This window comes from Chrysemys picta, chromosome 4, assembly GCF_011386835.1.
Source record: "Chrysemys picta bellii isolate R12L10 chromosome 4, ASM1138683v2, whole genome shotgun sequence".
NCBI classification, from domain to species: Eukaryota; Metazoa; Chordata; order Testudines; family Emydidae; genus Chrysemys; species Chrysemys picta.
In genome coordinates this window covers 63,980,345-63,995,482 of record NC_088794.1, presented here as the reverse complement: position 1 = coordinate 63,995,482, position 15,138 = coordinate 63,980,345, and the positions used below count along the sequence as shown (strand labels likewise).

Below are 15,138 nucleotides of genomic sequence, written 5' to 3'. Positions count from 1 at the left end.
GGCAAGATGGATTGCCCAGAGTCTCATGATGTTTATGTGTAGCCTGGCTTCCTGTGATGTCCATGCAGCTTGCACTTTGTGGTGATCAAGGTGGACACCCCATTCTGTTAGGGAAGCATCCATCACAATGATGCCCTGTAGCAGGGTGGACACCTGCTCCTGCCTGGAAGGGTCTGAGATAGCCCAGGGAGCAGGCAGCGTGCAGGCTGAGCTGATCGGGGGAAGTGGCTGCACCTGGGGCCACGCCCCAATCAGGCCTCACCTGGCCCTATATAAGAGGCTGGGAGCCAGGAGCTCAGACTCTCTCTCTGCGTTCAGGGAGAGAAGGGCCTGGCTGCAGGGAGCTAGACACAGGGTACCTGTAGTGGAGCAGGGCTGGGGAAAGGCTGAGGAGCTGGGGAGCTCCAGCCTGGAAAGCCCCAGGCTGCGGCCTAGTATTAGGCCAAGGGGTACTGGGGCTTGCAGAGGGCAGCCCAGGGCTAGTCCAAGGCAACAGGTCCAAACCCCCCTTGCCAGTAATGAGTGGCCTATACTGCAGTCCGCCCCAGGGAGCGGGGGCTAGTTGGTGACTGGCAGTGGCCTAGTGCTGAGGCAAGGTGGGGATAGTGGGTGGGGGTTCCCCAGGGAGGGGAGACCCAGATCTGTGGGGTACTGCCAGGGGGCAGCATCCTAGTAATAGGTGCACCTGGTCCTGGGAGGGACACGGGGCCAGAAGTAGGGACAAGCCGGATCACCGGCCTGCAGAGGGAGCTCCAGATGCTGGACGAGCTGATTCCCCGAAGAAACCAGTAGGGGGCGCCGCAGGGGTGAGTGCGGACCGCTACATGGCCCTTGGTATAGGAGGGCTGAAAGGGATCCCGGTCATGACCTTGGATGGATCAGACCACCAAATGAGAGAGGCCAGAATGTCCAAGGGAACAGTGACCCTGGAGTCTATGAGGTCTCTGGTTGACTTGTAGGTAGAGCGAAGCAAGGCCTGTAGGCACCGCAGGTGAAGTCTCACAAGGGGCGTCATGTAGGTGCAGGCGGCCATGTGTCCCAAAAGAGAGAGGCACTGGCGTGCTCTGGTGCAGGGCTTGGGGCGAATGCAGGCAATCAGGGTGCTCATTGTGGAGAACCAGTCCACCAGAAGGAAGGCTCACACAGAGAGCCTCTCTAAAGTTTATTGTCTGTGTAGGTGATTTGTGTTCATTCACGCAGACCCCTAAGGAGGTGTCAAAGAGACTAAATCATGAAGACAACTTCTTGCCACAATTGTCCCACTAAGAAGCCAGTCGTCCAGGTACAGGAATACCATACAAGTCCCTGGCATCTTATTTGGGCTGCTACGACTACAAACACCTTAGTAAAGACTCTTGGTGCTGTTGCTAGGCTGAAGGGGAGGATGTGAAACCGGTAATGTTGCTGCTCCACCTTGAATCTCAGGAACTTCCTGTGAGACAAGTGGATGGCCACACGGAAATATGCATCTTTCATGGAGCAATGAACCATGATTCCTCCTAGAGGGAGGGAATTATCAATATCAGTGTGACCAGCCAGAATTTCAGCTTTCTGATTAATATATTTAGCTAACAAAAATCCAGGATGAGCCTCCACCCTTTGCCTTTTTGGGGGATGAGGAAATATGGTGAGTAGAACCCTCTCCCCTGGTATTGAGGCAGGACGACCTCTATCGCACCCTTGAGAAGCAGAGAGTCTGAAGAATCAATTGGTGAGAGGGATCCCCAAAGGGAGTCAGGTGGGAGGGTGATGAGGCAGGAAGGAAAAAAACTGTGTGGAGTATCCGTGATGGATCATGTCCAGTACCCAACTGTTCACGGTGATCTTGCTTCAACTGTGGGCAAGGTGGCCACCAAAGATGACAGGGGGTGAGATAGGTGCCATCAAAGGTTGTTCACAGGTCTCAACCCATATCAAAAATGACTCTTGGACTGCAGCTTGGAGAGGATTGAGAAGGTGGCCGGGGCTGGGAAGCGAGCTCTTTGGGACCTCTGTCATCTGTGCGGAGGTAGCTATTGATAGTAGGATGGGTATGCATTAGGTGGATGTGGTCTGAAGGGCTGCCTCTGGTGCTTTTTCCTGGGGGGCAGGGTGTAGATTCCCAGGAACCGCAGAGTGGAACACGAGTGCTTCAGGGAATGCTGAGACTCATCCATCTTGTCATTAAAAAGGTTGGCTTTGTCGAAAGGGAGGTCCTCAATAGTGTTTTGAACCTCTCTCAGGAAACCCAAAGACTGGAGCCAACAGTCTCTGCACATAACCAGTCTGGTGGCCAAGGAACAGGATTCAGTGTCAGCTGCGCCACCACGGCCTGGAGGGCCACCTTTGCCATCAGTCTCCCCTCATCTACCAAGGCCTGGAACTGGGCCTGGTCATCCTCAGGGAGCTTGTCCTTAAACTCTGCCAGCCCGCAGTAGATACTGAAATCATACTTAGCAAACAGCACCTGGTAGTTGGCTACGCACAACTGCAGCCCCACTGAGGAAAAGATCTTCCTGCTTAGGAGGTCCAACCTTTTCGACCCCTTGTCTGGTGGGCTCAACTTCTGTGGGTGTTGCTGAGCCCGCTCCACAGCTGTTGTTGAACCCACTCCACAGTGAATTAGAGGCCAGGTGCATAAAAAGAAAATTGGTCCCTTTGGCTGGCATGAAATAGCAACTCTTGCCTTTTTCGTGGGAGGAAGACACATGATATGGGCATATGCCAAACCATCCTGGTCAGTGCCAGTATGGTCTTGTGTATGGGAAGGGCCATCCTGGTTGGTCCCTGGGGTTGAAGAATATTCAGGAGATGATGTTGGGATCCTGGACTTCCCCAGCAGAATTTATAGATCACTAGCCCCCCTCTATAGCAATTCTTGGTATTGACGGGGATCATCCAGTAGAGAGGGTGGCAAAAGGATGACTGCCTGATCCAGTGATGAGGAGGCTCCGATCGGAACTGGCAGTACTGATTCCACATCTTCCTCCTCGTATACCAACGAAGCCAGCTGGTGAGTGGGGAAGGAACAATAAGACCCCCTGATATGTGCCAGACATCTGTAATACGGGTCCTGGGGGCTCCAGTAAGGCCAGAAGGAGGGGGACCACTGGTCTCAGCAGCCTCCATTGAAAGTGATACCAACCTTCCTTGGGGAGATGGGAGGGGGGGGCGTGGAGAAAGAGTCATACCCAGGTGGATAAGGTTGCCTTGGCTGTCCATCTGGGTTTGTGTGCTGTGGCAGAGACATTGGCAGGGCTATGTCCTGGGATTCCTCTATGTCAGACAACAATTCCATTGGAAACAGCAAGACTGTTGGTACCGGGGGGTCCCGATCTGATGGATGGGGAAGGAGCCTCTCCTGCAACAGTTCATCCCCAGGCGCAGGAATGTCCAGGAGAATGGACAGGCCTGACAGGAGTGGAGACAGTCTGCATATTGATGAGGTGGCACCGATGGAACATCCAGAGCCACCTTTGGAGTTGGGTGCTCCATGATTCCCAGCACCATGGTCACTGATGGTACCAAAGGATCCTGCTTCTTTTTTACTTTACCCTTTGGCACCGGTTCCACGGGATCAGCCCATAATGTTTCACCCAACCTGGCACAGCTTGGGGAGGAAATGTGCCTCTTATGCGCAATCTGCTGCAGGGATCTGCTCTTATGACCAAAAGAATGTTTCTTATTCTTGGGGGGGTGGAGGGGGCTTGTCCTTGGGCTTTGCTGCCAACGACTCTGTGCAGTCTATATGGTTTTATAAAAATATGATAAGTGAATATAATGTAACTGGAATATTCTTCATGCAAAAGGTCTCTTGTTAGGTATCATTACAAAGTTTATAATCTACTGAGTGTGATCATGCTATTTGTATAAATGTACCACTCTTGTATCTAAAACTAGAAATATGAAATATAACTCTGAGGGCCTATTGTAATTATGTAAAGTGTGGGCCATTAAGGATGGTTTGGAATCTTGATGACTCCCATTGTCTGAAGATGGCTGTATTTACCTGTGAGTCTTCCTGTATATGTGTGTGCTGGCAAGTGAGTAATGAAGTCTTGCAGTGACATGTGAACATGTCACCTGAACTGGAATCCATCTTTAACCTGGTGCTTTTCCAGTGAGGGGGGGTGGAAACCCAGAGGGACAAAGGGTTCCCACCTTATGCAAAAGATATATAAAGGGGTGGAAGAGAACAAGCGGAGAGAGGAGCCATCATGAAGAATCCCCTAGCTATCACCTGAGCTGCAACAAGAGCTGTACCAGGGGAAAGAATTGTGCCCAGGCCTGGAAGGTGTCCAGTCTGAGAAAAAACTTACTGAAGCATCTCTGAGGGTGAGATTATCTGTATTCAGTTTGATTAGGCATAGATTTGCGCATTTTATTTTATTTTGCTTGGTGACTTACTTTGTTCTGTCTGTTACTACTTTGAACCACTTAAATCCTACTGTCTGTATTTAATAAAATCACTTTTTATTTAGTAATTTACTCAGAGTATGTATTAATACCTGGGGGAGCAAACAGCTGTGCGTATCTCTCTATCAGTGTTATAGAGGGCAAACAATTTATGAGTTTGCCCTGCATAAGCTTTATGTAGGGTAAAACGGATTTATTTGGGTTTAGACCCCATTGGGAGTTGGGCATCTGAGTGCTAAAGACAAGCACACTACTGTGAGCTGTTTTCAGGTAAACTTGCAGCCTTGGGACAAGTGATTCAGACCCTGGGTCTGTGTCTGGAGCCAGACGGGAGTGTCTGGCTCAGCAAGACAGAGTGCTGGAGTCCTGAGCTGGCAGGGAAAACAGGAGCAGGGGTAGTCTTTCCACATCGGGTGGCAGCTCCCAAGGGGGTTTCTGTGATCCAACCCGTCACAGACTCCACATCATGGCTTGTGCTCAGAGGGGCACTAGTGGTTGGTCGAGGCCACTGTACCGGGGTGTCTCCCTGGCCAGGATCAGAGTGAGTCTGGGGCCTCAAATCATCTTTGATCAGGAACTTATTATGGAGTTGGAGCTCACAGGCCTCTCTAGTTCTTGGCGGGAAGGACTTACACATGTCGCACTTCACTGAGATGTGCGCCTCACCCAGACACTAGAGGCACCATTGATGCTCGTCACTAATGAAAAAGGAATGAGGGCAGGAGATACAGTTCTTGAAGCCTGGGACCTGTGCATAGCCCTTAGGTAGCAAAGGGTTCTTCTCCCCCGACTGGGGTTCTATACTACACTGTACAATGCTAAACTAAGCTATAAAACTATGAAAAAAATATTTACACTGGTATATACAACAACTCTCTTAATGAAATAAGAGCAAAGGAGGAATAGGGGTTCCAACTCAGGCCTTGTGAAGGTAAGAAGGAACTGTAGTGGCGTCAACCCACACCGTCCCTGATATCCTTGGTTGGAAACACGAGGAAAGACACTGTGCATATGCAGGTCAATGGACTCTGATTGGAGAAAACTTCTGGACTCAGGAACTTGGCACGCATGCACACCCATGTGCGGAATACACATAAGGACCATCACTCAAAGAAGTAGTAACTGTTTCTTCTTCTTTGAGTAGATGCAGCCGTGTATTCCACCTAGGTGATTCACAAGCAGTACACACAAAAGGTGGGGCCTGGAGCCTACTTAAACAACGACTGGTCTACCAAAGTACACATCTGTTCTGCATGCTGCCGTAATGGCATAATAGTTGGTAAACGTATGCACAGGTGATCAAATGGCAGCCCTGCAAAGTCCAATACTGAAACGTCACCTAAAAAGGCCATTGACATAGCAAGTGCCCTCATTGAGTGAGCTTGCAGCTTTTGAGGGAGCGTAGTTGACACGATTTTGATCACTTTAGATGCAGGAAGTTATCCACCTGGTGACTGTCCGCAAAAAGGGGCTTGTCCCTTCTTCCAGTCTGCATATGACAGACAAGGTGAAGCACAAAACAGTTTAGTTCCTGTCCAAGTAAAAGGTGAGGCAGTGCCTGATGTTCAGTGAATGAAGATGCTGCTTCTCCAGGGTTTGTCTGTCTGTGGCTTAGGACAGAACACAGGTAGATACGCTGCTTGATTCAGGTGAAATTGAGTCACTACTTTACATAAAGCTCAGTGTGTGGCTGCAAGGTTGCTTTGTCTTCAGACAGCTGAGTATAAGAAGGCTCTGCCATCACAGCCTGCAACTCATGGAGGTCATAGCCACCAGGAATGCAATCTTTTGACACAGAAGTGGAAAAAAAGGTGCCAAAGACTCAAAGGTCCCATCAGAGCTGCTAAAACTGTATTGAGGTCCCACAAATGAAATGATTCTTTCACTGGTGGGTGGAGACAAAGGACTCCTTTCAAGAACCTTGCTACCATGGCATTCAAAAATAACAACCTCCACTGGATGGAAGGATGAAATGCCGAAATTGTAGCCACATGGACCTTCAACAGACTGAGTGCAAGACCTGAAGACTGAAGATGTAACAAGTACTCCAAGATGTCCTGAATCCCAGTCAACATTGGTTGAACCCTAAGGGCCGATGACCACACTGAAAAATGTTCCCATTTGGCCAAATAGGCCAATCTGGTGGCGGGCTTCCTACTATTAAGTAAAACCTGTCGCACAGCCTCCAAACATTGTTCCTATTCCTCATTTAGCCATGGAGGAGCAACACAGTGAAATAGAGAGAGACCTGAGTGCAACATGCAAGCTCTGACCATATTTCTGGTCCTGGGCAGTGGGACCCGAGAGAAGAGGACACCCTGTCATACGTTGTTCTGTACTGTCCACAACCATATATCTAATTGTCCTCAGCCACATTTGGAGAGGGCCAAGACGCAGCCTGACAAACTGGACAGTGTGAATGCAGCCACGTGAACCAACAGTCATAGGCACACTCAAACTGTAGTTGAAGGTTGAGAGTGCAGTTCCAGACACAGATGACAAATCACCCAAAACCAGATCTGCTGCCAAGGCAACAACAGTGACAAGGAATGTATCATTCCTCGGTTCCAGACCTAGCCCCAGTCTCAACTCTGCAGTCTGTGACAGGGGGAAATCAGGCTATATTACCAACAGCCACTGAGGGTCTGTGACATGTCTAGATGGTGCCAATGAGGTTGTGGCTGTCATGAGTGGGGAGTAGATCCACTGCCACCTGGTATGCCACTGGTGTGGATACAGCTGGTGTCAGAAGAGATGTCACTGGTACAGACTGAACGGACATTCCAGGGTCAGAACTAGAGTAAATGGTATGGGATCCTGCGTGTATACACGGTACCAGGGAATGATTTGAAGGACCTGTTCCATCCCACATGCCAGCAGTAGCACGGCACGCATCCGTACTCTTCTTAGTCCAAGAAGAGTCATCACAAGACTTATAGTGATCTCAATTGGTCTTATGAGACTTTTTCCTTGGCACACTCAAGGAGGGGAACAGCTTCTCCATCTCTAGGGGGAATCGCCAGCCCCAGAACATGGAGCAGCAGCATGCACCAAGCCTGGTCAGGGTGGTGTCATGTCATAGAGCCAGGAGAAGGGCTATGGCCACAAGGCATGAGAACTGCCCCCCTATGAGTACTGCTAGGTGGAATTTTCCAGCTTCAATGCACTGGGCACATGCACACACAAGCGCAATACACAGCTGAATCTATTTGAAGAAGAATCTCATTTTCTTCAAAGAATTGTGTACCTGCCATTTTCTTTTTTTCTAAAAATGTATGTCTTCCATTAGCCCAGACCTTCACCCATAGTGTTCTGTTAACTATTTTTCACTCATAGAAGTCCCCAGAAACCAGGACTCACCAACTCAAAGCAGCATCAGACCCTGCCAGTACAACAGATCCAAAATGTGCAGACATATCTCCACTGTTACAATGATCAATACCCCCTACAAAACACCTTTCAACATCAATGGATCCTACATTTGTCTATCACAACATGTGGTGTACCTCATCCAGTGCATTAAATACCCTAACAACTACTATGTGGGGGAACCCAGACAATCACTTCAGTCTCAAATGAATTCACATAGAAAAATTATAAAAGACAAAAACATCCTGAACACATTTCACAAAGCAATGTCTCCATATCAGACCTCTCAGTTCTCATCCTCAAAAGAAACCTGCACAACACTGTCAGAAGATGAGCCTGGGTACTTAAATTTATAACTCTGCTGGACACTAAAGAAGATGGACTTAGAGATGTTGGTTTTATGGCTCATTACAACAATTTGTAATTGTAACTTACCCTGCTGCCTACTATCCTCCTTTGTCCTACTACTGCAGACGTGTTGATTGTCCACTTCAGTTTAAGTGGTATCCTACAACATGTGTGAACACCATATGCTTAACAATCTGTCCAACCTTGTATTTAGGTTGGCCACTCTGGTCTACCTTCCCCAGATCTGAGGAAGAACTCTGTGAAGTTTGAAAGCTTGTCCCTTCCACCAACAGAAGTTGGTCCAATAAAAGAAATTAGCTCAGCCTCCTTGTCTCACTTATTTTGAGATACTTTATTCATTGAAATGGTGGCAATGAGGAAATAAACTTTAAAAGAAAATATAAGGATTGTATTTCATGGTTTAAAGGGCAGAAGAAAAAATATTGGAGTATTATATTAAAATGCCACTTAGGTCATATCAATTCAATAAGGTACCTAAGCACGTACAAATCCCACTGTTCGAGTAACATAACGGTGCTCAAAGCTACCTTAAGGCAGCACCTGAAAAATGCCCTACTTTAGGGGACACCTTAACAGCTGCTGCTCCCCTTGGTTGGGGGGTTATTAGGGGCAGAGCTAGAACACAATGCGCTTCAGCAATCCTAACCAATGAAGCATCATTTATAGAGCAGTTATTCACCAGCACAAGTTAGAGAAGCTCTAACTTGTACCAGGGAGCAATTCAGCCACCAGCAGCCTCCAAAGGCAGATCAGGTGGGGACTCCCAGGTGTATCAAGCACTGCTCTGGCAAAACTGAGGATCTGGCCCAAAGTATACTATACTTACACTTAATTAGATCCAAATTAATCCTATTTTTGCTTCTCTGGTTGCATTAATGTTGAAGGCTGGATGACATTTTGGAATGTATTTTTGAAGGGGATATCTTTCTTCAGGTAGGAACTTGACCAGGTTGACTATTTCTTCCTGATCATCATAATTTGCCTTTGCCAGATTCTTAGCTTTGTGAGATTTCTGTGAAAAAAAGATTCTCTCTCTCTCGGATACAGCTGTAGGAAGTATTAATTAAAACATGTGTGTTTTGTGTGTCTGAAAGCAAAAAAGGACTTAATGTTTTCCCGTGGGGTTGTATCATAATATTTTATATACAGCATTACAAAGTTTTTAATACTACTTGATAATTTGGTTTTCGGACCACCATATTTAAAAGTATTATTATCAGAGTTAAAGAGTCTCAGTTTCCTACCTGTTTTTTTAAAGCTGCCATGGTTTCTTTGTGTTGTTTGTTTAATGTTTCTGTCTCATGCTGCAGAGATTCCTGTTCAGTGAAAATACTTTAAATTAGCTCAAATTATAATGTGCTTTAAATGTGACTCTTACTTATATCCTTTCAGTAACAGAGAAATAATATTTTAAGAAAAAATATTGCTATTTTGATTCTTTCTTAAGTAGGTTCTAGAAAAAAATGAATAAAATAAATTACTTATCTAAAATTGAAGCCTTGAATGAGAAATGTCTTACCTGGTAATTTTCTTTCTGCTAGAAGCTTATGTCCTAATTCATAACAAATGGGTAATGCCTCTCACCTGTGGAATTTTGAGGCAATCCAGAGTTGTTGCCGGAGCCTTCTGTATGAACACAAAATTAATAAAAAATAAAGTTGTAGAACAAATTGGTTGGGAGAAACAGAACGGCCAACTTGCTCTACCACCAGAGGCAGAATGTCTGGTAGCCCAGGGTGAAGAGTGAGGCTTAGTCCTCAAGTCCCCGGCATCAACAACTCTAGATCACCTCTGAATTCCACTGGTGAAAGGTATTACCCATTTGTTATGAATGAGGAGAAAAACTATGCAGGAGAAAGGTAATATCATTTATTAGTCCACATATTTATTTGTTCATAATATGATAGCCATAGAATTTACAAATTTTCATCTATCTAAACTCTGGTGCACAATACATACTACATAAAAGGATATTGAAAAAAATACATACAGCTATTCATAAAACAAAAATTAGGAAAAGGAATTTGAACTTGACAAAAAGAATGATTCCTTAGTCTGTGGTTATTTGAGATTTTGTAGTAAAAACCACATGCTTGACAAAAATTCATTTTGATATTGGAGTTTAAAGGTTAAAAATCAGTTACAATGAGTGAGCAAGGATTGTATGAAGATCTTGACAGAAAAACCCTTGAAGAATTGTGCTTACAGAGGGAGTGACCTTTAGGAAAAAAGTCACAGAGCAAGAACTGAAAAATCTGTTAATGGCCAGTGATCAGGAAGCAGACCCAATGAAAATGCTTGCAGTGAAAAACCAGCAGCAACTTGAACATGAACAAAAGCTGATACATCTTCGATTTCAGGAAAAGCAAAAGATAACTGATATGGAAAAAGAATCCCATTTAAGGCATATGGAACGGCTGGCTGCTGAGGAGAAGGCTCACTAGATGCAACAGGAATCTGCCAGACTTCAACTCCAAGTCTTTGAAGAGCTGAAAAAGCTGCTACAACCTGGAAATCCCCCACCACCACCCTCGTGACAACAAAAACTGGGAAAGAATTTGTCCCATTTACAAAAATACTGAAGACATAGAGGAATTTCTATCTACCTCTGAACCTTTATGTGAAATTCACCATATCCCAAGGTATAGCATATGCCTGTCCTGCTGACCGGATTGACTGGGAAAGCTAGGGAGGTGTTCAATGAAATGAGTATGGATGAAGCTTTGAATTATGTAAAATATAAAGATACTGTGTTAAAACGTTTTGAGGTTACATCTGAAACTTACATGTTGAAATTTAGAAATTTTAAAATGTCTAATGATATTTCTTATGTAGAATGTGCTCATAAACTGTTAGGTTTTGTCAGGAAGTGGATTACTGGTGAGAAAGCTTGGGGCAATTTTAAACAATTAATGCAATTAGTTACTCTAGAACAGATGCTAAATTTGGTTCCAGATGAGGTCCGGCCTGCTATATGGGATAAAAAGCCCAGGTCTGTTTTGCACGCTGCTGAGATTGCAGATGAATGTGTGCAGAATCAAAGTCATGAAAGAAATAAGCCCTTGGGAAAGAATAATCACTATTCTCCCCAGTCTAAACGAAGAGAATGGTTTAAAAGTGGGACCAGCCCCACTTCTATTAAAAAAGCTCATGGAAGTCCAGAACAGAAAACCTCATACTCTAAGCAAAGACAAGTAGTATGTCATTTGTGTGGTACACTTGGACACATCAAACCAGAGTGGCCAAATGTAAAAAATAAATCAGCAAATCCAGTAAATGCTAATGCAGTTATCCTAAACACACTAGCGACCCAAAAAGAGCCCAGCACTGCTGCCTTGTGTGCAAATGCTGTTACTCTTGTTTCTGAAGGACTTGACCTTATAACTCATATTAAAGCTAAATATGGGAACAATAACACAGAGTTTATTAGCTGTGCAGAAGTTAATGGAATAAGGTGTATGGCATGGAGGGACACCACAGCAGATATTACTTTGGTTAAGACAAGTCTTGTCAGGGAGGCAGATTATTTGCCAGGTGAAAGTGTAACTGTTGTAGCATTATCTGAATATTTTGTAAGAGTGCCTTTGGCTAAAATCCACCTTAAATGTTAAGGAAGCTGTCCCACTCTCCAAACAATTGACTGTGAACAGCCATGTGTGCTGAGATAAGAGAAATGATATCTCAAATTGGTTGTCTGTTGAGAATAGCAGTGTGTCTGCTAAAGGAGAATGTTTCTCCAGTCCTTTGTCTGTAAAGCAGACAGAAGAAGCCCATCAGCCTATGTTGGTTGAAAATTTATCAGTTATATCAGAGTTGATTCTGGACACAACTGAAGCCTAGGAAGGAAATATTCCTAAGTTTGTGTCTGCTAGGGATAATGACATTATAACCAGGTTGCATCCAGTTGATGTTATGGCTAGTTCCCAGGGACCAGGCGATTCTGATGCTTCTATTTTGCTTGTTGCTAGTGCATTGCTGGATAAAGATATGACAACCTTGTCTGATCAGGTTGATGATATGACCAGGGCACAAGGAAAGCATAAAAGTGATCTGACTATGTTACACACAGTGTGGAAACTTGTAACAAAAAGGGAATGGTCCCTAAACTTGTGTGTGTTGCGCCTGGTAACCTGCCTGTTGTTTGCAAGAAGAGCTGCAAAGAGGAAGACAATGCCTCTAACTTTTTGACTATGGAGTCTAGCAGGAAGTTATGTGCCCAAAAGGAAGTTGTGTGAAAATCTTCCTGATGTACCAGAGGTAGTTCTGGGTTTGAGTGAAACTCAGAAGGAGTTTGTTAATTTGTCTGTTGTACCAAAGTCAATTCTAAACATAACTGAAGCTCAAAAAGAATCTGTTGCAGTTCATGATATTACAGAAGGAAAGGAATTTCTGGGTGAAGTCTTTGAAAAGTCAATAGCTGTGCCCTAGTGAAGGTAAAAGGGAATTTCTCCCATTAACTTTTAATGGGCTATTGCTGGTAGTCAACAGTTTGTCTACTAAGAAAAGTGTGTCGGTGCCTAATAGCCAAAGTCTTCCAAATGAAAATGAATACACCGACTTTGCCTTGGACTTTGCCTCAGGAGGCTTCATTAGCTAATATTGAAAGTGAACAGTTTGTGTCTCGGGTTCCAAAGGAAGGCTGGATTCCTGGCTTTACACAGCAGAGCAGCCTTGTGAATAAACCCATAGACCCTTTTAATATGTCATCTAATTTCTTAGTAAGTAGGGTTACCATACGTCCGGTTTTTCCCGGACATGTCCGGCTTTTCGGCAATCAAACCCCCGTCCGGGGGGAATTGCCAAAAAGCCGAACATGTCCAGGAAAATGCCGGCCGGGCATTTCCCCTCCCGCGGCAGCTCTGCTCCTCCCCTGACTCTTCGGCTCTGTTTAAGAGCCGAGCTGCCCGAGCGCTATGGGCTTCAGGTAGCCCCCTTGCCTCCGGACCCCAGCCGCCGGCCGGGCACTTCCCCTCCCGGGCTCCGGCAGCGCAGGGTCCGGAGGCATGAGGGCTGCCTGAAGCCGGTAGCGCTCGGGCAGCTCGGCTCTTAAACAGAGCCGAAGAGTCAGGGGAGGAGCAGAGCCTCCGGCCGCGGCGGTTCTGCTCCTCCCCTGACTCTTCGGCTCTGTTTAAGAGCCGAGCTGCCCGAGCGCTATGGGCTTCAGGTAGCCCCCTTGCCTCCGGACCCCAGCCGCCGGCCGGGCACTTCCCCTCCCGGGCTCCGGCAGCGCAGGGTCCGGAGGCATGAGGGCTGCCTGAAGCCGGTAGCGCTCGGGCAGCTCGGCTCTTAAACAGAGCCGAAGAGTCAGGGGAGGAGCAGAGCCTCCGGCCGCGGCGGTTCTGCTCCTCTCCTGACTCTTCGGCTCTGTTTAAGAGCCGAGCGCTACGGGCTTCGGGCAGTCCCCATGCCTCTGGACCCTGCGCCGCCGGAGCCCGGGAGGGGAAGTGCCCGGCCGGGGGCGCAGGGTCCGGAGGCATAGGGGCTGCCCGAAGCCCGAGCGCTACCGGCTTCACCGTTTGCCGGGCAGCCTCCAGACCCTGCACCCCCGGCTGGGTGCTTCCCCTCCCGGGCTCCAGCTACGCTGGGGAAGCGCCGGCCGGGGGCGCAGGGTCTGGTGGCTGCCCGGCAAACCGTGAAGCCGGTAGCGCTCGGGCAGCCCTTTTCACGTGGCTGGGAGTGGGAGGGAGGAGGGGGCGGAGTTAGGGTGGGGACGGGGCGGAGTTGGGGCGGGGCTGGGGTGGGGAAATGGGCGGGGCCAGGGCCCGTGGAGGGTCCTCTTTTTTTATTTGTTAAATATGGTCACCCTATTAGTAAGCTCTGATGCATCTAATACCTTGTGGATGCAGAAATTGGTAGTTGAAAAGCAGAACTATAGTTCAGACATGATGATAGAAAATGGTTGTCTCTCTTTAAGGCATGGTGTCCATGTAAACTACCTAGCTGACAAGGGAGGAACAAATTTGCCATAGCTGTTGGCAATAAGAACATAGCCAGGCAGACCATAGATTATGGTATAACAGAAAGCTCAAATTGCAACCCCCTAAAAAGGGGAAAGAAGGAAGACAAGTTAACCCATGAAAGGCAAAATGTCATTACAGACTTGCCTCACTCATATCTAAAATACCAAAACTCCAAGTATGTGGTTAACCTAAAAGTCTATTTTAAGGAAAACCCTAAGGTAAAGAAAAAGCTAAACCTTCAAAAGGAATATTGAACAAGTTGACCTAAAAAATGGCCTATCTAAACAAAAGGCTTGGCATAACAAAAATGATTGTAAATGTACACTTGTAATAGATTTGTTGTTAATATTAATGCTAATGTTAACTCTTGTAACTAGTTCATGGCTGATGCCAAAAAAACTGTTAAAATGTACAATGTGCATGGTCTTTTGGAAAAAACCCTGAACATGTTAAAAGTGGTACATGAAAACACACTATGTAATAGAAACCCTTATGATTATAATATTTTGGTCAATAAGAACACACTTTGTATTAGAAAGCCTAATAATGTTGAGGTTTCACAGCTAGTGCTTATTATACACAATCCAAAAACTTTCCACCGCAGAAAAACCATTGCAAGCTTGGACTGCTGTGCAAGAAGGAAAACTGAGGTACAACATCTCACAGACTTCATGGCTGAATGTCAGAGTAAGTGCTCTCTGAAGAACATTGATGGCTATGTTAAGTTAACACATAGACCAAACCCTGAAATCACTAAAGTATTTCACAAAATATGGACTACGTTGTCAACTTGGGCCAGAGTATGTATCAATAATTTGGCCTTACAAAGAATTTAATGTAAATATAGCTCATAACAAGATCGGAAGGTCCTTAAGGTGTATCCAGGAGCTCTAACTGCTCCCTTCTATACCAATCTCGCATTGAGGTATGACACATGGCCAAAAAGGGTTAAGTAGCTTGCAGGCTAAATGACCCAGATTCAACCTTTAGGGACATATTGGTAGATAATATTTGTGGGTTTTTTGTGTTTACATATATATTATTA

At 46.1% G+C, this 15,138-nt stretch overlaps 1 protein-coding gene across 1 annotated transcript in view; it reads right to left on the bottom strand.

Annotated features, from left to right (window-relative positions):
• CCDC73 (coiled-coil domain containing 73) overlaps positions 1-15,138 on the bottom strand; it is a 158,717-nt gene that overhangs the window by 69,878 nt on the left and 73,701 nt on the right. The window contains exon 4 of the mRNA XM_065592461.1: positions 9,378-9,449. Coding sequence (XP_065448533.1) covers positions 9,378-9,449 — 72 coding nt within the window. The remainder of the gene's footprint in view (positions 1-9,377; positions 9,450-15,138) is intronic.